Source organism: Microtus pennsylvanicus, chromosome 1, assembly GCF_037038515.1.
Source record: "Microtus pennsylvanicus isolate mMicPen1 chromosome 1, mMicPen1.hap1, whole genome shotgun sequence".
NCBI classification, from domain to species: domain Eukaryota; kingdom Metazoa; phylum Chordata; class Mammalia; order Rodentia; family Cricetidae; genus Microtus; species Microtus pennsylvanicus.
The window spans coordinates 125,866,794-125,892,958 of record NC_134579.1 but is presented as its reverse complement, the minus strand read 5'-3'; the positions used below and the strand labels follow the sequence as shown (position 1 = coordinate 125,892,958).

The 26,165-nt window shown below is 51.0% G+C and overlaps 1 protein-coding gene across 3 annotated transcripts in view; it reads right to left on the bottom strand.

The window, feature by feature from the left end:
• Kiaa1671 (KIAA1671 ortholog) overlaps window positions 1–26,165 on the bottom strand; it is a 108,884-nt gene that overhangs the window by 4,282 nt on the left and 78,437 nt on the right. For all 3 annotated transcript variants that reach the window (XM_075983354.1, XM_075983372.1, XM_075983363.1), the window contains 6 exons: window positions 13,791–13,909; window positions 7,433–7,679; window positions 5,621–5,804; window positions 4,052–4,170; window positions 3,334–3,476; window positions 1,438–1,520 (listed from right to left, as the gene is read on the bottom strand). In XM_075983354.1, coding sequence (XP_075839469.1) covers window positions 1,442–1,520; window positions 3,334–3,476; window positions 4,052–4,170; window positions 5,621–5,804; window positions 7,433–7,679; window positions 13,791–13,909 — 891 coding nt within the window. In that variant the 3' untranslated portion in view covers window positions 1,438–1,441. The remainder of the gene's footprint in view (window positions 1–1,437; window positions 1,521–3,333; window positions 3,477–4,051; window positions 4,171–5,620; window positions 5,805–7,432; window positions 7,680–13,790; window positions 13,910–26,165) is intronic.

Below are 26,165 nucleotides of genomic sequence, written 5' to 3'. Positions count from 1 at the left end.
GCAATGAGCCAGTTGCGACATCAACTCTGAGCCTTAACTTCCTCAGTGTGTTGCTAGAGATTGTACCATAGATTTCAAAATCACTACAGAGGGCTCTGGACACTCGCCATGAAGCAAGAACTGTTCGGGGTGATGGGTCATAAATGCAGGGCACATGGGGACCAGAGCATTACCCTGTGCCTACACATTTGCCAAACTCCATGTCAGCACAAGGCCCTGAACCCTCCACTGCCCTGGGGCAGACTTGCTTGAGATTCTTTTTCATCCTTTGGATTTATGATATATACACATGTCCATCCATACCTGTAATTATGGGACACATGCTGTATACATATTTGAAACTTCACAGTCTGCTGTGAATGTCTAGTCTTATCTAGGGTTCGACACAGTGCTGGAGCAAGGAAGCCCGTGAAGATCCAGGGCACTGGCCTAGCATAAGACTCTGAGCTCCCGGGTGTTTCTGCCGAAAAAAACACACCCCAAAACAGACCAATAAGGTGATCCTGCAGACTCCAAAGAGTACCCTATCCACTCAGGCCAGGTTTTGGGTTTTGTGATTCAGGAGGTGGCCCTCTCCTGACCACACCCAAGCCAGCTTCTGCATCACACAGCCTACTCTCTCTGCTGGGGTGCAGGTGGCACTCCATCCATCTCTTATGTTTTCAGGCAGGCTGGGAAACCCTGATCCCCGTAGGCGAAGACCGTAGAGCACACAGTAATCTGAGTCTATGGCTTCTAAATAAACTTAGCCCTACCTGTCTGTGCCATCCCCAATCCGCACCATCAGCCAACCCAACGATGATGATACACCTCTACTGAGCATGTGCAGATGTGTCAGCATTGCCTAGGCAACAGCAAGATAGACAACACAGCTGGTACACAATGTGTGAGGTGTTAGAAGTCATCTGGGTGACTTAAAGGGCCAACGAGATGGCCCAGAGGGCAAAGGGCTTGCTGTGCAAGCCTGGAGACCTGAGTTCAATCCCTGGGTCCCACATGTATGTGGACAGAGAACTGACTCTACAGAGTCATGTGCTCCCATACACCATGAGCTTACACAGCAATAAATATGACTTAAGTGCACAGGAGGATGTGGGGGGTTCTATACAGACCACAGATGTTTTGCACCCAGCACTTTAGGGTCCTCAGATCTTGGTGCCTCAGAACCTTTGAATGGATCTCAGGTGGATGCCAAGGGGCTGACTATATACGGTCTCGAAATAAACTTCCCTATGCAAGACTTTGAAACTTGTCTAGCTAAGCTGGCCTTTGATGTTCCCACCTTTCCCAAGGGCTTTGAGGGCAGCAAGAAGGTCAAGGGCATGAGGTCAGAACTCTAGTTACTTGACACCCTTTGCCAGTCTCTTTACCAGAACACTCACCTTTGTGTGACCACCTCCCTCCCGAGGCCCCACCTGAGCCATCCCAGGGTCCTACCTGGTCAAGCTTGATTGTCATACAGGCTCTGCCTCTTCTTGGATTTAAGATCCTTTAACCACTGGGGGGAGGACTCCTCTGACCTGAAACCATAAAGCCAGAGCGAGTGGAGTGAGAACCACACCCTGGTTCCTCGAAGGCAGGGTGACATGGCCCCCAGCCCTCCATTCGCCATGTTGACATCTGATCAGATACGATTCTAGATATTTCTATGAATGTTTCTGGATGAGATCTATGCAGACCTATGCAGAGCCATGAGATTCAGTGGCCTTTGAGTCAAGCAGATCATGGCTCATACTATACATGGGCCTCTCTCCATGAGCTGAAGCCTAAATAGAAAAATATGAAACAGAGAAACCATGACTGCCCAGAGAGAGGGAAGGCTCTACAATTGGGTCAGTAGCTGCCTGCCTCTGTCTGCATTGATCTGCATCTCCTCCTTGGTCTTTGGATCCCAAAACCATGTGTAGTGATCCCCTTGCCTCTATGTGTGAGTGTGTCTGTCTGTCTCTGTCTGTCTGTCTCTGTCTGTCTCTGTCTGTCTCTGTCTCTCTCTCTCTCTCTCTCTCTCTCTCTCTCTCTCTCTCTCTCTCTCTCTCTCTCTCTGTGTGTGTGTGTGTGCGTGTGTGTGTGTGTGTGTGTGTGCAGCTGAATTATTTTACCATCCCACAGAGAGAGTTCCTGATTTAGGGAGGGCTTAGGGAAGTTGGTGACCTAGTTGGGGATAAAGGCTAAGGGATGGGGTGATTTGGAAGTGTGGAGGCAGACCTCCTCCATCAGGGTGATCTGTCCTCTAGCCTTGAAATAGAGGCAGAACGCCCAGGCTCCCCAGATTTCAGCCCAGCCTTGCCTGATGGTGGAGAAAGATGTCCAGGTCCAGGTCTACAGATGCCTCTAGGACCAACCCCTTCATCTGGACAGTGAGCACACCTCAGCAAGAGCCTGCCCCACTCTGACTGGGTCTTTCTCCTCACAAGTTCCTCTTTGTGCCTTGGTCATGTGTTCCTGGGCTCTGCACAGTATAGCCATCACCTGGAAGTCTCTCCTACCGTGAGGCCCATCTAATCGAGACTCAGGAAAAGTACATCTCCTGGAGGCCTTCTGGGTGCTCTCCTCCTCGGATATGTGCTGAGAGCCCCTCCTATCTACAGGGAGCACAGAGTCAGGGAGCAAATGTGTCCAGCTATGAGCTACAGGCTGCCTGAAATTTAACATAGTAACAGCCATAGACAATATATAAAAGAATAGCCATGGCTAGGGGACAATAAACCTTTATTGACTAGAGCAGACAGTGGGCCGGAACTAGCCTGTGGGTTGCAGTCTGCTCACTTTAACTCTACCGCAGCAGGATTGTTCCACACCCCTATATCACGAGTCCTGAATTTATGCCCTAACTTCTCAGCATAAAGCACCTTCCATTATGAGACTGTTATGGACCAGGTCAAAGAACGGGTTTCTCATCTCCATGACCACCCCAGTAGGCTGTGGGGTTACCAAACCAATTTCACAGAAGAAGAAGGTGAGGCATGGAGTGGTCACGTGGTTTTTTTCAGCTCACAGCATTTCACAGCCTGGCCTGGAGCTGAAGTTGGGGCTGCTCGGGTCTCGTCCATGTATAGAATCAACGTGACTGGGGTGGAGCAGCTGCCCCCTCCATGAAAGGCAGCTGACCAGTTAGGCCTCCCAACTGTCCCAAGATGCCCCAGTTTCCATTATCTGCAGGGCTTCCTGGAAACACAGCCTGGAGTTCTGGGTCAGGTGGGAGAGGAGGGCGTAGAGGGGCTTTGAGATTCCTGCTGTCTCCCCTGGGTCTGCAGCCGTAGCTGAGAGAGTACAGAGAACACCCACAGGGAAACCTGCACACAGCACTCGGAAGCGTCCTGTCCCCGTCCTCACCTCTCATCTTTCTCTGTGCTGGAAGGCAATACCCGACTGCCTAGCACCCCAGGCTGGAAGGGTGACCTTGAGGTCTTGGGCTGGGGTGCCCAGCTGAGGGACTCGCCAGGACTGTCCACTTCTGGTCTCTTGTGCAGCTGAGCCTGGGGAGAGAGGAGGGTCCAGTGTAGTTGTCTTCTGTCTGGGGACAAGCCCCATCTAATAGCACTCCCAGGGTGACATCTCACAAAGCACCAGGTATCCTGAGCTACAGAGTGACCAAGGCAGGAAGTATGGGGACTGAGAAGTTCAGAGCCTCGCCCAAGGGGAGGCTAGAGCAAATTCACCCCTGCATCTAGTGGCATGAAGCCTGCAACATTGGGGTCCCACAAGCAAGAGGCAGGGGTGACTGTTCCCTGAGTTTGGGGACCAGGCTGGAAAGGGGCAACTTAAGACAGTATGAATGGAATTTCTCTGGGAGAAGCTAGGCAGCGTCACATTCCTGTCATCCCAGCAATCAGATGGCAGATGCAGGCAGGAGGATGTTAAACAGACGTGCAATGGAAGGGGACATGAGGAAAGGGAGGGGGAGGCTGATTGAAAATGATCGATAGATGGGAAGGGAGGAGAGAGGTTAAATCATGGATGGGCAAAATGAGAAAAATGAGAAGAAAAGGTGTTAGTTGGGTCATGAGGGACGGACAGAAGTGGGGTTCACTCAGCGGTCCACTCTCAGTACCTTCAGCACAGCTGGGTCCATGCCTGGGAACATGGGCATCCTCTGGGAATGGCTGACAGGGGTCCTCTCTACCTTGGGCGGCTCCTCATCCGACTCATCCCTCCTGGGTGACTTCTCTTCTATTAAGAGACAGACTCTTAGTCATTGGTGGTTCCTCACAGCCCTGCACAAGGACAGGGCACCCCTGGTCCATCTGTACTTGGCAGAAGCTTCCCACTCCCTGTTCTTCAGACACTGCCACCTGCCTGGAAACAGTGGTCATGAGCAGACCGCCTCTTCTCAGGCAAAGGCAGGCCCCTGGCTCCTGCCACTTCGGAGGAAAAATAGGACATTCTTGGCAGAGGCAGAACAAGCAGCAGAGACATGTCCCACCAACAGGGAGCAATGTGGAATGCTTCAGGGTCTCTTCAAGACACTGCCCAAGTCAGGGGCTGTGCCAGAGACTTCCTGGTGATGGGGAGCGATAAAGAATTTCTGGCTTTCCAAGAACTGGACATTGGTGGGGTACAGCATGTACTCTGGAGCCCTAGGCTCAGGTGGACATGGGCATGCTCAGAAAGGTCAGCCCCAGTCTTTCATATCTGCCGGCCATGTGGTTGGGGCTATGGAAGTCACAGGTTCTGCTGCTAGGCCCCTGTGAAGGAATCTGTGTTTCTGTCTGTATGTATGGTGGACGGCATTGCTCCAGGTGGCTTAGCACAGTTCTGGCCCTGCAGACACTTACTGACCTATTTATTACTGGTTGGCTCTGTATACAGGTGCATGTGTTCACTGTATGTACCCGTGTGGGGGGACCTGTGTGCCTGTGCACGCACATGGAGGTCAGAGGTTGGTGCTGGGCATATACATCAATCTCACTTCATTTTCTGAGGCAGAATCTCTCCCTGGACCTGGAGTTCACCAATTCAGTTAGAGAGCTGGCCAGCAACCCGCAACAATCCTTTGGCCTCTGCTTACTCAAGGCTGGGTGACAGGAGTACGGGGGGGGGGGGGGGCTGAGGATTTGAATGCGGGTCTTGGAACCTGTGAAGCAAGCACTTTACACATCTCCCCAGCCCTCAACAGAAACCTAACCTTTGTTCACTAGCACAGTAGACCATGAGAAGCAATGACCCAAGCATTGGTTTAGGCATCTGGTCAGAGGCCACATCTGGTCGTGCTACTCTCTGCCCTATAGACCAGGCTGGCCCCAAACTCAAAGATCTCCAGCCTCTGCTTCCATGTGCTGGGATTAAAGATGTGCACCACCACGCCTGGCTCTTTGTTTGTTTTAAAGAGGGTCACATCATATAGTCACAGCTGGCCTAGAACTCACTCTGTAGATCACCAGGCTGGCTTTGCACTGTGAAGATCGCGCTGCTTCTGTCCGTGAACTGCTAGGACTACAGACGGGCACTGCCAGACATGGATTCAGAACACAAGTTTCACAGAACGAAGAAACCACGACTTCATGGGTCGTTGTGTCCCAGTGTCACAAACCCTCCAAGGTCGGGCCATTCATCCCAGGGTTTAACCTGAGGCCTTCCTGCCCAGAGCAGTATGCAGGCCAAGTGGAAGGTGTGTGCATACCTGTTGAGTCCTTGAACATCCATGTGCTGTGTGACTCCTCTTCCAAAGGAGACCAAGGAGACCGGCTCTCTGACTCGCTGAACTGACTGCGCCGGAGGGAGTGGGAGATGGGAGCCCGGCGATGGCTTCGCTTACTCAGCTGCACCCGGGTCTTCAGCGCACTTGAGTCGAGGACTGAAGTTTGCTTTGGGGGAGGGGAGGAGGAGGTGGGAAGGAAGGAAACCGTCAGTGGGAGGCACCGTCCACAGACCGTGTGCAGCCTTGCTCATACACAAGGTGTTCTCAGGGGTGCACGGGCTGGTGTGCTGTGCTCTAAAGACACCCTTGATGCCATAAGCCTCAGCGTCCCCATGGAGAGCACGCAGGCAGTGCCCAAGAATAGCACTGGACACACAGGCATGGGAACAAGTATAGACTGTGACATCACACAGAGTAAAGGAAGGACCAGGAGCTCAGCCCAGGCCTATGTTCTGGATGTTGAATGACCTGCTGAGTAAATCTCTCTGCGTCTTTATGACAACCATATTCATGGAGTCCCTGAGCCAAGAGGTACTCACTGTGGCCCCCACGATAATCCTGAGTGCAGGTGAGAGGGGAGGGACCACCTACAGAGCACCAATAAAGAGGGGCACTTCCATGTCCACAGGGCTATCCTGGGACATCTCTCTGATCAGCCTCCAAATGGTCCCCACAGGATACCCAAGTCATGGTGGCAAACCACATAAACCTCAGTTCACCCCATACTTAGGGCCAGCATTTGGGCAGAATCAGCAACCATCAAACTTGCTACTCCAAAAGGCAGGCAGGGAATGCTGCCATTGGTTCTTATTATGTGCATGGGACGGGGCAGCTACCAGGGACCCAGGGTAGTTGGTGCCGCCTGCCACTGTTGCTTAGGATGGATTCTAGGAGGAAGTGCTCAGAGTTCAAGAAGGAATGTCCAGTGTCATCCGTGTCATATGACACACATCACATGCACACATGAGCTGCTGCTGAGTGAATGGGATTGTATCACCCACTGAGCTCCTTACAACACCCGGAGATGGGCACCAGTGCCTGTTCATATGGCAGTGTCCTTGAGGGCTCACCCTGGTCTTGCTGTCTCTCCTCTTATCTAGAGATGCCAGAGGGAAGACCTTGGCTGTGTAGCTGTGGGTCCCCTGGGCGCTCATTAGAGCCACTCGGGGCACCTGGAGCATCAACTACCCAGGAGTAGGTGAGGCGCCTGGTCAGGAGTGAGGGGCCCTTGCAGCCTATAATGACGGTTCCTATCCTTGGAGACTAGGGCTTCTGCAGCAGGGTACCACGGCTCTGGATAGTGGGCACCTGAGGGGTGGCTGTGTGTGGAACCCAGGCAAGCTCAGTTCTGGAGGAGGGAACCTGTGCCTGGAACAGCTGTCACAGAGAGCCCTTCATGCCTGGTGCCCAGGCTCTGCTGAGCGAGAACCCGAAGAGGCTATTCTCTGTGCTTGCTCTAGACAGGCCCCGGCTGACCCGGAAGAACTCATGGCAAGATGTGCCTTGGACATCTGTGATCACCTGTGAGGCCGTGGAGCTGGATGTGCTCATCACTACTGAGTAAGGCAGCTGAGGATCAAAGAGGTGAGGACATCTACCCCAAGACACACAGCTAGGATGGGGCAATACTATGCTAAAGGAAGGTACATGTCTAAGGCTGTGTCCCATGCCCACCACAGGGGTCCTTGGCATAATGCGCCCATCCTGCTGGGGTGGTGATCCTGCATAGGCCATGCTTCCTTTTAATAAGAAACGGCTGTTCCGTCCCAGCCACCTCCCCCAGCTTCAGCTTACATGGATGAAGGAAAAATCGTCCTCTCTTTCTGATGGGCAAGCATCTGATGGGGGTGGCCCCTCTGGGCCATCTGTGGACTCCAGCTCAGAACTGGAACGGTCCACGCTGGAGCTGCGCCGGTCCCTGGAGCTGTCATGCTGCTCCACTGATGTGGACTCCGTGTACGAGGACAAGTGGCTGCTTGGTGGCTGCTTCCCCGCAGATGCAGCACTGCTGTCTGGGGACGACGGGGACTCGGGGCCAAAACTGCATGAAAGGCAGGAAACAACAGCACTCACAGAGGGGCCTAGGACACTCAATCCCAAACCTGGGGTCATGGACACATGGGTCAGAGTGTTCAGACTCAGGGGACAACAGGGGTCTTCCTCCCGGCAACAGTGGCCATGGGACACCTGCACAGGTGACAAAGAGAGCCAAGAGCAAAACCAGGAGTGATGGCGGCACACCTGGAATCTCCATGGAAGGAGGCAGAAGCAGGAGAGTCAGGGGTTGGAGACCAACCTGGGCTATGTAAGCAACTACCTGTGCCCAATAAAGAAAGATAAACAAAACAAAATAAAAATGAGAGGCAAACTAGCAGTGGGGAGGTGTGTGGTAAACCACCAAGGCTCTGACAAGAAGAGGGTCGGGTCAGAGGCCTCAGAACACAGGTCCTTCCATGCAGAGAAGGCAGGCAGTTGGGGCTTGTTGGGAATTGTCAGTTCACTTCTAACACTGACCACAGAAGTGTTGTAAAGACAGAACACACATCACCTACATCTGTGTACTCCTTTGGGGACCTGCACAACATCTGAAGTCATGTGGATCTCATGGGGATAGCTCATGCTATGTTTCCATTGGACAAAGGCAAGGGGGTCCTAGGGTCCCTAATAACCAGCAGAGAAGACTGGGTCTCAGCCTTCCTGCATCAACCAATGGCTGCCTCACTCACTCAGCCAGTCAGTCAGCCAGTTAGTCAGTCAGCCAGCCAGCCAGCCAGTCAGTCAATCAGCCAGTCAGCCAATCAGCCAATCAGTCAGCCAGTTACCCAGCCAGTCAGTCAGTCAGTCAGCCAATCAGTCAGCCAGCAAGTCAGTCAGTCAGTCAGTCAGTCAGTCAGTCAGTCAGTCAGTCAGTCAGTCAGCCAATCAGTCAGCCAATCAGTCAGCCAGTCAGTCAGTCAGTCAGCCAATCAGTCAGCCAATCAGTCAGCCAGTCAGTCAGTCAGTCAGCCAATCAGTCAGCCAATCAGTCAGCCAGTCAGTCAGTCAGTCAGTCAGCCAATCAGTCAGCCAATCAGTCAGCCAGTCAGTCAGTCAGTCAGTCAGTCAGTCAGTCAGCCAATCAGTCAGTCAGTCAGTCAGTCAGTCAGTCAGTCAGCCAATCAGTCAGCCAGTCAGTCAGTCAGTCAGTCAGTCAGTCAGCCAGCCAGTCAGTCAGTCAGTCAGTCAGTCAGTCAGTCAGTCAGTCAGCCAATCAGTCAGCCAGTCAGTCAGTCAGTCAGTCAGTCAGTCAGTCAGCCAGCCAGTCAGTCAGTCAGTCAGTCAGTCAGTCAGTCAGTCAGTCAGCCAGCCAATCAGTCAGCCAGTCAGTCAGTCAGTCAGTCAGTCAGTCACCCAGCCAGCCAGCCAGCCAGTCAGTCAGTCAGTCAGTCAGTCAGTCAGTCAGCCAGCCAGTCAGTCAGTCAGTCAGTCAGTCAGTCAGTCAGTCAGTCAGTCAGCCAGTCAGTCAGTCAGTCAGTCAGTCAGTCAGTCAGTCAGTCAGTCAGTCACCCAGCCAGCCAGCCAGCCAGCCAGCCAGCCAGCCAGCCAGCAGTCAGTCAGTCAGTCAACCAGTCAGCTAGATAGCCAGCCAGTCACCCACTCACTCAGTTATCCACTCACTCACTCGCTCCCTCACTGTCAGTCCTGAGCCCCAGCATCTTATCACGTGTTTCCCAGCTCCAAGAGGTTTTTAAGGTTGAGGTGTAAGGACTTGAATGGGAAGACACAAACCCAGAGAAGAGGGAAGAGAAACCCTCTGGCAGCAGGGGGCACCACTGTCCAAGGCAAGAGAGCCTGGTCCCAGAGGCTGCAGTTCCTCTGGAGGACAGCAGGGGGAGCACAGCATTGGAAGCACCAAGGTATTAGAAGTCTTGAGACAGAAGCTGGGGGACAGGGCTCAGGGCCCTTTAGGAGACAGGAACAAGTTCCAGCACAGATCACCAGACGGTTGGGTGTTCCTGCAGGGGCACTTCCAACCAAACACTCAAGGAAGCTCACTACACACATAAGTCACAGGTTAGCAGAGAGGAGTTATAGAGATGGGGGCGAGTCCTACAGGTTGGTTCCATTTCTTCTCTCAACCAGTTTTAATCCAGCTTTAATTCAGAGCAGCTCGGACAGTGTGATCCAGTGGCGCAGTCAGCACCCCCAGCAGTGACCCAGCAGAGCGGTCAGCACCCCCAGCAGTGACCCAGCGGAGCGGTCAGCAACCCCAGCAGTGACCCAGTGGGGTAGTCAGCACCCCCAGCAGTGACCCAGTGGGGTGGTCAGCAACCCCAGCAGTGACCCAATGGGGTGGTCAGCACCCCCAGCAGTGACCCAGTGGGGTGGTCAGCAATCCCAGCAGTGACCCAGCGGAGCGGTCAGCAACCCCAGCAGTGACCCAGTGGGGTAGTCAGCACCCCCAGCAGTGACCCAGTGGGGCAGTCAGCACCCCCAGCAGTGACCCAGTGGGGCAGTCAGCACCCCCAGCAGTGACCCAGTGGGGCAGTCAGCACCCCCAGCAGTGACCCAGTGGGGCGGTCAGCACCCCCAGCAGTGACCCAGTGGGGCGGTCAGCACCCCCAGCAGTGACCCAGTGGGGCGGTCAGCACCCCCAGCAGTGACCCAGTGGGGCAGTCAGCACCCCCAGCAGTGACCCAGTGGAGCAGTGAGAGCCCCTAGCAGTGGGAGAGATGGGGCCTGGGTTTAAGCCCAGTTCAGCTACTGATATACATGTTCTTTACTCAGGTCCCTGCTTCTCTGTGAGCCTCAGTTTCCCAGTCTTGCATGATGTCCATAGATCACAGGACTGGTCAGTCAGGCATGAACTGAGCCTGCAGCAGATGAAGAGCACCGACCTTTTCTATGGAGGAGGAAGGTGCCCGATGGGGAGGTCCATCTTATCCAACCTGCTCCCCAGAGGAAGGGGTGGGTTCAGCAGTTTTAAACCGCTGCCCCAGGAGCTCCCTCCCAGCCAGGCAAAAGAAGGTCCTGCAAGCCACATCCATGCTCACGCTACTTATGGAACAGTTTGTGGAGTGCGTGCCGGCAGATACAAACACACACAGATATCCGAAAGCATCGAGAGAGACACAGAAGCACAAATGCAGGTGTGACCTGTGCTGGGGCCGAAAGGTTCTCTGGGTAGTAACTGTTATTGTCTGGGCTTGGAGTGGAACCCAGGGCTGCTGTCTGTTTTCAGCATGCTTTCACGGTAGAAAACCCCACAAGGCACAAAGCTAACCCCAGGAACACACCACAGTGCTGTGCCTCGCGGGTAGAGACCAGGCTTTGACAGTGTGATATGACATAGTCATCTACAGACGTTTTAAGACCCGTGTGAAGTTGACTCGGATACAAGTGGAGAACCTCAGGTTTGACAAGCCTGGGAATATTGTCACCACAAGGTACCCAGACCATCACCTGCACCATTGGTCTGCCTCTGGCTCCTGTTTACAAGGGTATTAGTGTTTACTCAGTCTGTCTCTGTGAGTCACCCTGTCACATTGTGGATGTCTGTATGTCTGTCCCTGAGGGTCTGCCTGTCCCTGCATGCTCCTGGCTATGTCCAGGCTACCTTTTTTCCATCTTTTTGTGGCTTTCTAATTAATGCCCTTTATACAACAATTGCTTCTTCTATTACAGTTTCTTAAAATACAGAACTTTTTGCGCCAGCCACATAGATTCTGTGCTGAATAGTTTTATGTCAATTTGACACAAGCCATAATCATCTGAGGGGAGGGGGTCTCAATTAAGAAAATGCCTCCAAAAGATCAGGCTGTAGGAAAGCCTATAGGGTATTTTCTTAGTTAGTGATTGATGGGGGAGGGCCTAGTCCATTGTGGGTGGAGCTATTGCTGGGCAGATGGTCCTGGGTTTTATGAGAAAGCAGGTTGAGCAAGCCATGAGGAACAAGCCAGTAAGCAGCACCTTCCATGACCTCTGCGTCAGCTCCTGCCTCCAGGTTCCTGCTCTGAGCTGTCCTGACTTCCTGCAGTGACAGACAGCGATATGGAAGTGGAAGATGAATTAACCCTTTCCTCCAAGCTGTTTTGGTTCACAGTGTTCATCACAGCAACAGAAGCTCTAACTTCTGTGGGATAATGCTTTTGTACAGTATAATTAGTTGAATAAAACACTGATTTGCCAGAAGCCAGGCAGGAAGTATAAGTGGGGCGACCAGACCAGGAGAATTCTGGGAAGTGGAAAGGCAGAGAATGAGTCACCATCCAGAACCAGAGGAAGCAAGAGGAGAATACCTTACTGAGAAAAGGTACCAAGCCATATGGCTAAACATAGAAAATAATTATGGGTTAAAGAGCAAATTAGTAATAAGCATGAACTAGTAGGCCAAACAGTTTATAATTAATATAAGCCTCTGTGTGTTTCTTTGGGACTGGAAGGGACAGAAACTCCACTCTACAAATGGCACCCAAATGTTTGGCAAGAATTTCCACATAAAGCCTGAGAAAACTTAAAAGAAAAAGGATTCTAGACAGACAGACAAGAGCAGAGTCAAACGCAGCTTCTTGGTAACAGTCTACCACTGGTTGGCTCTGTTTGCTGGTGGCAAGCAGAGGCTCAGCTCCTTTAAGAAAGGCTTCCTGACTAAGTGTTAGCAGCAAAAACTGTATGACAACTCTTTAAGAGGCTCTGTCACCAAAGACATAAAGGGTGTTTGTGAGCAGCCAGTGGCATGCTTTCTGGTGGTGGTATGAACCTAGAAATTCCACAGAGTTATAGCAATAAACATGGTTCCTGTCCATACTTCCGCCGTGAAGATGGACTCTCAGGAAGCCAAGGAATGGGTGGAGCCAGCCGCCAAAGCTGCTGCTTTAATCCTAGCCATGCTGCTTAGCAGATTAAAGACTCGTGTGGTCAGAAAAAGATAGAGATACACAGTAAAGGCAGATTTAGACCGGAAAAAAAACCCTAGAACGTTTTACAGTGTGTTTAAAAATATATGTAGAAGAGAAAAGAAAAAGAATAGAGAAAGTCCTTTAAAAAAGAAATAGAGTAAGAAAAAAAGCCACATAAAGATTCCTGGAAATACAGAGTCTGGATACTGTATGTTATTGTATTGTGTTTGCATTGTTTGACTGCTGAGGAAGGAGCTGCAGCTGCCCAAAGACATCTGCTTATAAATGTTGCTGGATTAATCCATTTCCAAAATATATTTTGAAAATGCCTTCAAAATTTAAGTCAAAAGATATGTTACTTTGGAGAAGAGGTTTTGCTTTTGTTTCCACAGCTAATGAGAGGCTGTGGATTCATTCTGGGTTTAAAAAAAAATAAGGTTTGATCAAGGAAAATCTCCAATGGAAACTGATGGCCCAGATAAGCCAACATTTCAGAGCACCTCTGTAGCAATTTCCTCTGAGTTTTATATCCAGAAAAGTCTCAGGACTGATGGTTGAGATGATTCGGCCTCACAGAGTACTCCAGTACAGACTTGACCATAATACTAAATTTTCTTTGGGTCCCCATAAGATTATCAGCACCCCAATCAGCAGGAAGTAGCCTAGAGATCTACACCCACATTCCCCAAAAATGGATTACGGATGTTTGTCTTTGTTTAGCATGTTAGTTACAGTTGTTATGGATAATGGTGAAGAAAAAAGCTAAACAAAGGAGATTAGATTCAGAGTTCTTGTTTTGAAAAGAAAAAAAGGGGAAGTGCTATGGGACAATGATCTTGTACACTGTAAAATTTTGTCACTCGTATTAGTTTAATAAAACACTGATTGGCCAGTAGCCAGGCAGGAAGTATAGGCAGGACCAGACTAGGAGAATCTGGGAAGAGGAAAGGCAGAGACTGAGTCACCAGCCAGAACCAGAGAAAGCAAGACGAGAATGCCTTACTGAGAAAAGGTACCAAGCCACATGGCTAAACATAGACAAGAATTATGGGTGAATTTAAGTTGTAAGAGTTAGTTAATATTATTAGTTAATAATAAGCCTAAGCTAATAGGCCAAACAATTTATAATTAACATAAGTCTCTGTGTTTTTCTTTGGGACTAAATGACTGTGGGACCAGGAAGGCCAGAAACTTTTGTCTACACCTAACCAGGACAGACACGGCACCCTCTGTGTCAACTGGTACCTGGGAGCCTCACCCAGGTGTGTTCCTACCTGCCTCCATTCTGGTGTTGATCTGCCCAGGTTCCATACTGGCTGTCGGCTTCGTGAACAAGGGTGTCAGTATCCTTGGTTTCAGGTGCTCTCCTGGAGAAGCACTGCTTCAGCTGGTTCTGGAAAGACATGAGGAGGGATTCAGGTACAATCCTACCACCCCACAGCACCCAGTTCCCTGCTGCCCTCAGACGTGGCTGCCCATGTCAGGGCAAAGGAGACAGACCAATGCCCTATCTGCCAAGTCATGACAGGAAGCAGCACTTCCGGGTTCAGAAGGGCATTCTGGCACGGAATGTGTCTTAGGGTCCAGTGTGGAATGCCCCCCTTGGTGCCTCTGTGTGAATGCTTTGTCCCCATTAGGAAGGCTGTGAAATCTTTAAGACATAAGGACTCATCAGCGGTATGGGCACTGGAGGCAGCCTCAAGTGAGTCTGTCCTGCTTCCCACCTAAGCTCTCTGCTTTCAGATCCTCCATGATACGAACAAACAGTCTACCCACACAGTCCAGGCAGCCCGAGATCTTTGCTCCACAGTGGGCTATGTGCTCTGGAATGGTGAGCAGAGAAAACCTCCCTGTTATCCAGTGGCAAGAGAAGTGATTAACACATAACCAGGTACAGGATCCTGCTGTGTGTCACCTGCCCAACACAGTGACCCTGAGTCTATAGCAAGTCACACTGCTGACTTGAGGCCACCTTATGGAGCTCAGTACAATGCTACTTCACAGCCGAGAAAGTGACATCCTGGACCAGTGGTGTGACATACAGGTCAGAAGCAGGGGTACAGGTCATCACAGAGCTGGCTACCAGCCCAGTCTAGCTGGTCACCATGACACCTGTGCTGCTGTCTTCCCCACTCGGGTGGTACATGCAAGGCCTTGTCTTGTACCATCACCATGGAAACCAGCCACTAATACTCTGGATCTCTCAAGAGTAACCAAAAGTGGTCTTGTGTGAGCTACTCGCTCACAGTGATCCAGATGAACTGTCACCCTGGCCTTTCATGACACTCCCAGCTAGCATCTTTGGATGAGGACTCTGGAGGTGGGGGAGGAGAGGAAAGATCATCCTGGCATGGCTTCATTCCTCTTCAGACCCTTACAGCCCGGCAACGGAATACACAAGCACCAGTTCGGGCCACCTCCGTTGCAAAGGAGTTATAATGGGGGTTTGGGGTGAGGGGGCTCAGGACTACATGCACGCACTCACTCACTCATACACACACACACACACACACACACACACACACACACACATCCCAGGGAACATTTTTACACAAATGAAACACCATGACTGACTCTGGTCTGAGATTTTCTGTGGGTCAGTCTCTCCACATGGTCCTTGGTGGCCAGAGAACACCCCACTGTGTGGGACCAAGGACGGTGACTTCTAAGCAACTGGTTGTTTTTACACTCAGGGTCAGCCACAGGGTGTGCATCCTCAGGCTGTTATCATCATCTCCGTGAGCACAGTGTGTCTGAGACAGGCTGACGTCTGCCCCAGCCTGCAGTAGCACAGGCGACTGACCTCACACATGCTGTGCCATGGTGGATGGCTCCAGCTGGGACCATGTTTGCATTTTTATATCCAAGGTCATGGGTCACATTCGAGGGCCTGGAACCCTTGAATTCTCCCTGGGACTTAGGACTTGCTATGAGCAGATGTTACAGATCGGGCCCTTCCCCAACTCCATCCCACCTTATTGTCATGGCCTTCTTGACAGTTCTCGTGGCTGCAAGGCCCTACATCAGCCACTTCCCAGAGAACTTGTAACACTTAAGCTTTCTAGAAAATCTTACATTCAGCGTTTGCTTGAAGGCAAGACCTCCCACTGAGTCTTGTCTCAGTTCTACCCAAGCTCACTAACCATGAGTGAGCAGAGGCCTCTGAAGCAGCCTCCCGGGTGTCAACACATCTCTGCCATGTTCTTCTGGTGCAGATGGCACAATCTGTGGCCACAGCATCCTGACATAGACAGAGGGGGCCTCACCTGCCGAGAGCTTTCTTTTGAGACAGGAATGGTGATGTCTTGTTACGTAAACGACACGACTGGCCAGTCGCTGTGGCCCTTTGCATAAGTTTGACTTAAGAGCTGCTGAGGCCTCTGGTGATAAGGGGGAAATGTCATTTCAGGAAAAGGTAAATGAGACAGGAAGAGCCTGAAAGAGGGACAGGAGGCAGAAGGAACAGCTGCACCCTGAAGAAGCCCCTCTCTTGCTGCAGGGGCTCACAGAGGCTAAGCCAGAGCCTCCTTCCCTCTGCAGCATAGATCTTAACTCCCCTGCCCAGAGCCTCACGCTCCTTCCATCTGAAGATTCCCGATTTCCAGTGACTGAATGCTGAGTCCTGCCTTCCCAGCCTCTAGCTGAGAAAACAGGCCCTTCCTCTCTCCTTTCCCTTCTCCCTTCTGCAGACCGCTGTGAGGCCTCCACCTCCCCTGCACTGTCATTTCCTCTCTCGAACCCCAAAAGAATGAATCCCCTCTTAAATGTTTTTATATAAGAGACAAAGAACCTGCAAAAGAGAGCTTGTGGTCCTGGTGACATTGTTATGTGTGGTGTGGTTGATTCATGCCTGTGATCCCAACACTTCAGGGACTGAAACAGGGTGGATTGCCGTGAGTTCAGTGCTAGTCTGGGCTACATGGTGAGTTCTAGGCTAGTCAGAACTTCTTTGCAAGACCTTGTCTCAAGAATTTAAAAACAGCAAAAGTAAGCACTAAAAAGCATACACAAGCAATGGGAAAGAGGGCAGGAGAGCTGGGTCTAGGTCAGATGATAGCAACACTCAAATCCCTGCAACAGTTCTGCCAACTCCAAATAAGAGGAAACAAATCCTAGACATCAGACCCCTTCTGAGGAGGTTCCTCAGAAGCCACTCTCTTTACACTTTACTGCCAGACAAGAAAACTAAGGCACAGGAACTGAGCAGAATGTAGCCCTAAGTTTCCAAGATGGGTGAGAGGCAGAGCCTCCATCTGTGGGATCCACAACTCTCTCCAGACCCCCAGACAATACCTGCTTGCTCCACCTTTCTCACAATGCTCCAGGAGGTTCTAATAAGGACACAGGCTTTGGACCCCTCAGGAATCTGGGATTTAAAAGCCAACTGGCTCAGCCCAGCAACTCACTAGGTACCAGGACCACAGTGGGTGGGAGCTCCTCCCCAAGGCTTGTGCCTAGACCAAGCTAGCATACACCTTTAAGGTTTGTGCTCAAACAAGTTAGAACATATGTCTGCCTATTTAAAACCTGCAGGTTTAGCTGAATCAACAGGGTTCGTTCCAGAAGTTCATCTCAGGGAGATGAGCAAGGACAGTTGCCAGGTTCCAGAACACAGCCACTCCCTGCAGGACTGCCATCAGTGCAAAACAGGAACAACAGCCTGAGCGCTGAAGAGGGTGGGGACCATGGAACATTACATAGAGAGGCCAGACTGAGATGAAAACGGCACTCACATAGAATGTCTGCCACCACAGAGAGATGTCTTGAACACTAGGTAACACAAACTCAGAATTAAAAAGGTCTCAGCAACAAAGTGCCAGGAAAGTGGTTTTGTCTAAACAAACAAGTACACATGAATGTAAGCAAAAAAAAAAAAATCTAGAAGGTCCATGGCAAACTGGCTGACGGTGCACTAAGAGACACTCCGTACTGACTATGTCTTTGCTTAGCATGCCTTCTAGATGAATCCTGAGATGAAACTGAATAAGGCAGACCCCACTCCTTCACGCTGACCTACTAATGAACTGTCAAGCTTCTACAAAGAAACAGATGGCACATTTGGGGGTCTCTGGGCTAACAGTTACTCAGTCACTATTAAGATGGCAGTGAAGGCTAGTGTGACATTCAGTACTGATTGTCATCTTGGCAGAACTAGGATCTGGACATGTGCTTGAGGGGACCCCACCCCTACATGATGGCGGCGTGAACAAAAAGGAGGTGAGCTGAGCGCCAGCATCCATCCGTGTCTCACGACTTCCAGACTGTGCGTGCCAACTGACCTCATCTTCCCGCTGCCATGACTGACTCCAGATGCTTTTGTTGGGTGTTATGCCACAGGAATGGAATAGTAACTAATACACCTGGAAAGTAAGTGGTGTGTGCCATAAAACAGGAGCTTGGCAAGACTGCCTGTGCCCTCAGGCAGTGTTTTGCTCACTCTAGATCCATAGCCCAAACCTTTGGGAAAATGCCAGGCCTGTAGCAGCTGTTGAATAAATATGCTGGGAATACATGTCTCCACAAATGCGCATGTGTGTGTATGTGTGTATATGTGTGTGTATACATATATATGTATATGTGTATATATATATGTGTGTGTGTGTGTGTGTGTGTGTGTGTGTATATATATATATATATATCAATCAGGAAGTCGATACTGTGAGGAGGAACAGGGAGTACACCATGCCTGCATGTATTTTGGAGTGTCTGACACATCTCCTAAGAAAGAGCCCTAAGTCAAACGGCCACCAGCTGACAGTGAAGCTCCAAAGAATCCGAGAAGCCTGCCCCTCACCCCCAGCCAGTCTACACCCCAGCTGTGTAGGGAGCTGTGCCATCATAGACCCAAGTGGCACAGGGACATCTGCTCTGTCTCAGGATTCTAAGACAAGGTCCCCTCCCATGCTCAGGTTAGACCTGGGAACACAAGGGTTTCACTTTATTCATCATCCAATGAGCCTATGAGGCAAGACCCTGTGTGGCCCCATTTCACAGGGGAGGAGACTGAGACCCTGAGAAGGGATTTCATGACCTCCAGATCACCCACATGTCTAGAAAGTGGCAGGGCTGGATCATGATCCTGGGATTGGTGGATGCTCAGGTGCTCACATTCCTGACTGTTTTGGCTCTGAGGCGCTGCTGGAACTCAGTAACCACTTCTCAGCTGAGTGAGGGCCAAGCAAGGCAAGAGTGATGAGCACTCCCTCTCTGTGGGACAAGCTTTTCCCAGAGTGGCAGGCTCACACCAGGCAGCTGGTCTGCAGGAGGAGAGTTTGGTTTCAGAGTCGAGTGTGCAAACCAGGCTTTCGGGAAGGCTATAAAGGAAGGCGGCAGCTGGGCTGGGAGGCTGGGACTCCCTGAGAACCCATGGGGCCTATGCTCTGTATCAGATAAGAGTATAAAAGCTCTCTCAACACTGGAGCTACATCCTGAGAAGCACAGCTTAAGAAAATATCTGGAGTGGAAAAGGCCACTGTATGTCCCAGCCTAGCCTGGCCCAAGCTGACAAGGGAAAGCCCACAGAAGCCCATGGGCAGCGGGAGGGAGAGGGAGCTATGCCCCCTATTCTGCCTCCTGTGCTGGTGATAGAAAGCCAAGCTTAGGGAGGAATAGTTACACAAAAGCCTGAGACTATACTGTCTCCACTCAGGTGGAATACACTCCCCCAGTGCCTCCTCTCCCTCCTCCCCAGTGTCTCCTCACCACCCCATTCCTCCTCTCCCTCCTCCCCAGTGCCTCTTCCCTCCTCCCCAGTGCCTCTTCTCCCTCCTCCCCAGTGCCTCCTCACCACCCCCATTCCTCCTCTCCCTCCTCCCCTGTACCTCCTCTCCCTCCTCCCCAGTGTCTCCTCATCCCCACACGCAGAGATTCTTAAGACAGCCAAGTGAGCCAAACTTGACCTCCTTTTTCAAACATCGTATGTCAACTCTCTCTTGATTTATTCTAGGCAAGGGACAACTAGTCAGGCAACAACATCTCAGCCAGAAGTGTGAACCTATCAGAAAGCAGTAAGCTGGGTGTGACACCATGGCCTCAGGATCAACCCCCAGTCCTCCAAGCAAGAGTGATGTCTCCCTGGGCATAACATGACCACCGGTTCAGCCATGACTTGTGGGGACGCTCACATTATAAGTTTACCATATGCCTCTATTCCCAGTGTCCTTAATTCACAAAACTCATCTGCACAAACATAGATGCCTGCCTGCACACAGAGGGACACAAATTGGAGCACCCCAAACACATTCACACACACACACACTTACAAAGCCCACACATTACACACACATACAGCAAATATATACTCAAATGAAGACACACGCACAAGTACAGACTACAAACTGTGGGCACACATGTATATGCACACACAAGAGCTCACAAATACCATCAAGGACCTAACTCACACATACTAATATAGATAACTGTGCACACACAAATATGCACAAGTTCATGGCAATCCCAGCAAACCACTGTGAGTGACAGGAGATAATACCCCATGACTATTCCGTAAGTGTGCCTGAGTTCCAGTACCCAGACGGCGGGAGAAAACCTGTGCTCTGGCCTTCATATCTGCACTGCAGTACATACAGATCCAAACGAGAAAACTACCAAAGGAACTAGTATGGGAAGATGGCAAGGACATGGCAGGGTTGGTAGGGGGGAGTCTAAAAGAGCAAGGGCAGAAAGGGGGTACCAGATCCTCTGGCCCTCAGGAAAGGGAGACTACACACAGACGTCTAGAGTCACAGGACAAAGGACTTGGAGCAGGGGATGTGACAAGACGCAGACCTTGAAGAGGTTCAGGTATGGACAAGTGTGTGACTGGGCAGGCCAGGACAAGGCTGGCGTGGGTGCTTCACCTACCAGGGCACTTACTGCTGTGGGCTTCAATGGGCAGTGGGCAGCTGGGTCCAGGAGGCAGGCTGAGCACCCTTTCCCAGGATGCTCTCTGCTGATGAGCAGGAGCCCCAGGCTGATTCATAGACCTGATCAGATCCCACAGGGGGATCCACCCTGTCTCTTCCCAGCTCCACTGGTTCTCCAGAGGCTGTGGGAAACACCCAGAAGATATTCTCATGGATCTCAAGTTGGGATGGCCTGCCTCTGTGTGCTTGTCACATGCCTGGTAGGTCATGACTGGTCAGGATAGTTCAGCAGCCCACAGGAGGCCTTGGTCACAGTACACAGGGATAAGTCTCGCTACACCCTACCTGTCAGCATAGTGTACATGTGTGTGTCAGCACATACATGTGAACATGCATATAAGTCCATGTGTGCTTGTGTAAGTTTAAATGAGCACATGTTATGCAGATATCTGTATATATAGAAGCCTGTGCATGTGTGTATATGTTTCATTGTGTATACTACTGAGTGTACAAATGGCTATGCATACAAGTGCATGGGCCTATTGCATGTGTATGTGTGCACTGTGTCTCTCTGTGCATGTCTGCATGTGTGCATATATGGGTACGTGTGTGTATTCACATGTGCTCTCACTCAGGTGTCAGCTGACACTGCAGGTCACCTACATAGGTCACATCCGTCACCTCACCAGCCCTGGTCATGAACTCAAGTGCCCTCAGCCACATGCAGCCCTGAAACTATACAGTGTCTTTGCAGTGTTGTTGGTGACCCATGGTGTTCCCTGCAGTGTTATAGATGACAGTGGTGTCCCCTGCAGTGTTATAGGTGACCTGTGGTGTCCCCTGCAGTGTTATAGGTGACTGTGGTGGCCCCTGCAGTGTTATAGATGACAGTGGTGTCCCCTGCAGTGTTATAGGTGACCAGTGATATCCTCTGCAGTGTTATAGATGACCCGTGGTGTTCCCTGCAGTGTTATAGATGACAGTGATGTCCCCTGCAGTGTTATAGATGACAGTGGTATCCCCTGCAGTGTTATAGGTGACCAGTGGTGTCCCCTGCAGTGTTATAGGTGACCGTGGTGTCCCCTGCAGTGTTATAGATGACAGTGGTGTCCCCTGCAGTGTTATAGATGACAGTGATGTCCCCTGCAGTGTTATAGGTGACCAGTGATATCCTCTGCAGTGTTATAGATGACCCGTGGTGTTCCCTGCAGTGTTATAGGTGACAGTGGTGTCCCCTGCAGTGTTATAGGTGACCAGTGATATCCTCTGCAGTGTTATAGATGACCCGTGGTGTTCCCTGCAGTATTATAGATGACAGTGATATCCTCTGCAGTGTTATAGATGACCCGTGGTGTTCCCTGCATTATTATAGATGACAGTGATGTCCCCTGCAGTGTTATAGGTGACCTGTGGTGTCCCCTGCAGTGTTATAGGTGACTGTGGTGGCCCCTGCAGTGTTATAGATGACAGTGATGTCCCCTGCAGTGTTATAGGTGACCTGTGGTGTCCCCTGCAGTGTTATAGGTGACTGTGGTGGCCCCTGCAGTGTTATAGATGACAGTGATATCCTCTGCAGTGTTATAGATGACCCGTGGTGTTCCCTGCAGTGTTATAGATGACAGTGATATCCTCTGCAGTGTTATAGATGACCCGTGGTGTTCCCTGCAGTATTATAGATGACAGTGATATCCTCTGCAGTGTTATAGATGACCCGTGGTGTTCCCTGCAGTATTATAGATGACAGTGATGTCCCCTGCAGTGTTATAGGTGACCTGTAGTGTTCCCTGCAGTGTTATAGATGACAGTGATGTCCCCTGCAGTGTTATAGGTGACCCGTGGTGTTCCCTGCAGTGTTATAGATGACAGTGGTGTCCCCTGCAGTGTTATAGGTGACCTGTGGTGTCCTCTGCAGTGTTATAGGTGACGCGTGGTGTTCCCTGCAGTATTATAGATGACAGTGATGTCCCCTGCAGTGTTATAGGTGACTGTGGTGTCCCCTGAAGTGTTATAGGTGACCCGTGGTGTCCCCTGCAGTGTTATAGGTGACCAGTGGTATCCCCTGCAGTGTTATAGGTGACCAGTGGTGTCCCCTGCAGTGTTATAGGTGACCGTGGTGTCCCCTGCAGTGTTATAGATGACAGTGGTGTCCCCTGCAGTGTTATAGATGACAGTGATGTCCCCTGCAGTGTTATAGGTGACCGTGGTGTCCCCTGCAGTGTTATAGATGACAGTGGTGTTCCCTGCAGTGTTATAGGTGACAGTGGTGTCTCCTGCAGTGTTATAGGTGACCAGTGATATCCTCTGCAGTGTTATAGATGACCCGTGGTGTCCCCTGCAGTGTTATAGGTGACCAGTGGTATCCCCTGCAGTGTTATAGGTGACCCGTGGTGTCTCCTGCAGTGTTATAGGTGACCAGTGGTATCCCCTGCAGGGTTATAGGTGACCAGTTGTGTCCCCCGCAGTGTTGTAGGTGACCGGTGGTGTCCCCTGCAGTGTTGTAGGTGACCAGGGGTGTCCCCTGCAGTGTTATAGGTGACCGGTGGTGTCCCCTGCAGTGTTATAGGTGACCAGTGGTGTCCCTTGCAGTGTTATAGGTGACCGGTGGTGTCCCCTGCAGTGTTATAGGTAACCAGTGGTGTCCCCTGCAGTGTTATAGATGACAGTGATGTCCCCTGCAGTGTTATAGGTGACCGTGGTTTCTCCTGCAGTGTTATAGGTGACCCATGTGTCCCCTGCAGTGTATAGGTGACAGTGGTGTCCCCTGCAGTGTTATAGGTGACCGTGGTGTCTCCTGCAGTGTTATAGGTGACAGTGGTGTCCCCTGCAGTGTTGTAGGTGACCAGGGGTGTCCCCTGCAGTGTTATAGATGACAGTGATGTCCCCTGAAGTGTTATAGGTGATAGTAATGTCCTCTGCAGTGTTATAGGTGACCTGTGGTGTCCCCTGCAGTGTTATAGGTGACAGTGATGTCCCCTGCAGTGTTATAGATGACAGTGGTGTCTCCTGCAGTGTTATAGGTGACTGGTGGTGTCCCCTGCAGTGTTATAGGTGACCGGTGGTATCCTCTGCAGTGTTATAGGTGACAGTGATGTCCCCTGCAGTGTTATAGGTGACCCGTGATGTCCCCTGCAGTGTTATAGGTGACAGTGATGTCCCCTGCAGTGTTTTAGGTGACAGTGATGTCCCCTGCATTGTTATAGGTGACAGTGGTGTCTCCTGCAGTGTTATAGGTGACAGTGATGTCCCCTGCAGTGTTTACGTGACAGTGGTGTCCCCTGCAGTGTTATAGGTGACCGTGGTGTCCCCTGCAGTGTTATAGATGACAGTGATGTCCCCTGCAGTGTTATAGGTGATAGTGATGACCCCTGCAGTGTTATAGGTGACCTGTGGTGTCCCCTGCAGTGTTATAGATGACAGTGGTGTCCCCTGCAGTGTTATAGGTGACAGTGGTGTCCCCTGCAGTGTTATAGATGACCCGTGGTGTCCCCTGCAGTGTTATAGGTGATAGTGATGTCCTCTGCAGTGTTATAGGTGACTGTGGTGTCCCCTGCATTGTTATAGGTGACAGTGATGTCCCCTGCAGTGTTATAGGTGACAGTGATGTCCCCTGCAGTGTTATAGGTGACCGTGGTGTCTCCTGCAGTGTTATAGATGACAGTGATGTCCCCTGCAGTGTTATAGATGACAGTGGTGTCTCCTGCAGTGTTATAGGTGACCCGTGGTGTCCCCTGCAGTGTTAGACAGAAAAGGTGGGACAGCCTAAGTGTCCAAAAGTCAGCAGGTCTGGCTGGATGATGAGCTGTAACATCCAAGTGGATATCATGCAGAAGGCTGATGCTCACAGGCCTAGTGGCCAGTCACAGCAGAGGCTCATGTGTTCAGGCTCCACATCTCCACACTGAGTAGTCACTGGCCTGGCTGTCTATAAGGATGGTATATCTTCTCCAGGTGTGGAACCCAGGCCCGACCAGAACAGAATCCAGAGCTAGAGACGGGCAGAGCAAGTAACGAGTCTGTGACTCTGCAACCAATTAGCAACTGCCCCTCGAGTTCCAGAGAAGGCAGGAAGGGGCCTCCAGGGTCTGACTTTTGGGGCAGCAAGAGGAAGTGCAGAGAGGGAAAACAAGGAGTGGGGAGCAGCACCCACTGGCCCCTTCCACAGCGTCTCTCTGCTTTCTGGGACCTGCAGGAGTAAGGAGGTAAAGGACATGCCTGTGAGAGCCTTGCACGTGGGCGCTGATGCACAGGCTCCTTGGTGTATAGCCGATCCAGACCTTGGTCCTAGCTCCCTGGATCTAGATGCTATGTGACCTTGGGCCAGTAACTTCACCTCTCAGAACCTCAAATGGCTGGCAGTGTAGGGCTAGTGAGTCATAGGAATATAGAGCACTATGACAGACATGCTCAGGAAATGCTTAGAAGTGACTGTGATCTTCAGTTCAGTGGGCCAGTGGAACTGCCTCCCAAGCCTGAGGGGCAGGAAGCTTTAAGAAACTGGGTTGCTCCTGGATTCCTGATAGGGATCGCGGGAAGCCAAGCTGCAGTGAGGTGGGAGGAGTTTATAGGAACTGTCTGGCAGCTGTGACAGAAGCAGCTTCCAGAAAACAAACCCCCAGCAGCTCACAGAGCAGGCAGCACCCCAGGTGACAGGACCCTCCCAGACTCCCACTCACAGGCAGCTGGTGGTCCAGGCTGACAACCATTCCATGCCAGCTGGCCTCAGGACTCACTTAGCTCTGGCTCTGGCTGATCTTCCCCATAGCCATCAAGGTGAGAAGCCGCACAGTTCCCCAGCTCTGCATTTAGAATCCAGGAGCAGGGGTTGTGTTCCTGCCCTCTACCCTCCTCCCAGCCACTCCAACTCACAGTCCCTTCACATGCTAGCAAACTCCCACTTCCAAGCAAACACACAGCACCTACTCTGTGCAAATAAACACGGGAGTTAAGCTATGCATACAGGGACAGAAAATGCCCCAGCAGACTCTCAGTGGGCAGAAGGCCAGGGTCACTCACCTCCTGGGATCTCTCACAGTCCACTATACTTGGTTCTCATTTCTAAACACCAGCTGGTCGCCCACTGTCCCACATATAAGACCCTCTGCTGGCCTGTCTCCTCAATGCGACACAAGTAAAAATCATATTTGAGGGGGCTGGAGAGATGGCTTGGTGGTTACGAACACTGATTGCTCTTGCAGAGGACCTGGGTTCGATTCCCAGCACCCACATGGCATATCACAACTGTCTGTAACTCCAAGATCTGACATCTTCACATCGACTTATATGCAAGCAAAATACAAATGCACATAAAATAAAAATAAATAAATTATTTTAAAAAATAAAGTTTGAAGCTTCAAATTTTCTGCTCTAGACAGGGGATACATTCTCCATTGCTGTCCTCATTCCTAGGACAGTGACTACTGAGACACCAGGACAGGAGAGTTAGAGGACAACCAAGGTGGCCTCCACACTCTCTCTAGAGCTCCCAGGTGACAGAGGTAGCAAGCTCAGACTTGGGAAGACTGAAGTTCAAATGCTTCCTTATAAAGAGGCCAGGTTTCTGTCTGGCCTTGCCAAAAAAAAAAAATAAATAAACAACAACAACAAAAAAAACATGGTTGGGAGTGGAGCTCAGAGTTGCCTAGCAGCAGGCAGGAGGCCCTGAGTTCCAACACACACACACACACACACACACACACACACACACTTGGGCGATTACAATTTGAGCAGCTTGTAGCCTTGCAGTAGCAGTTAAGGAACCCCAGCTAGAGGCTCTACTACCCACTGGCC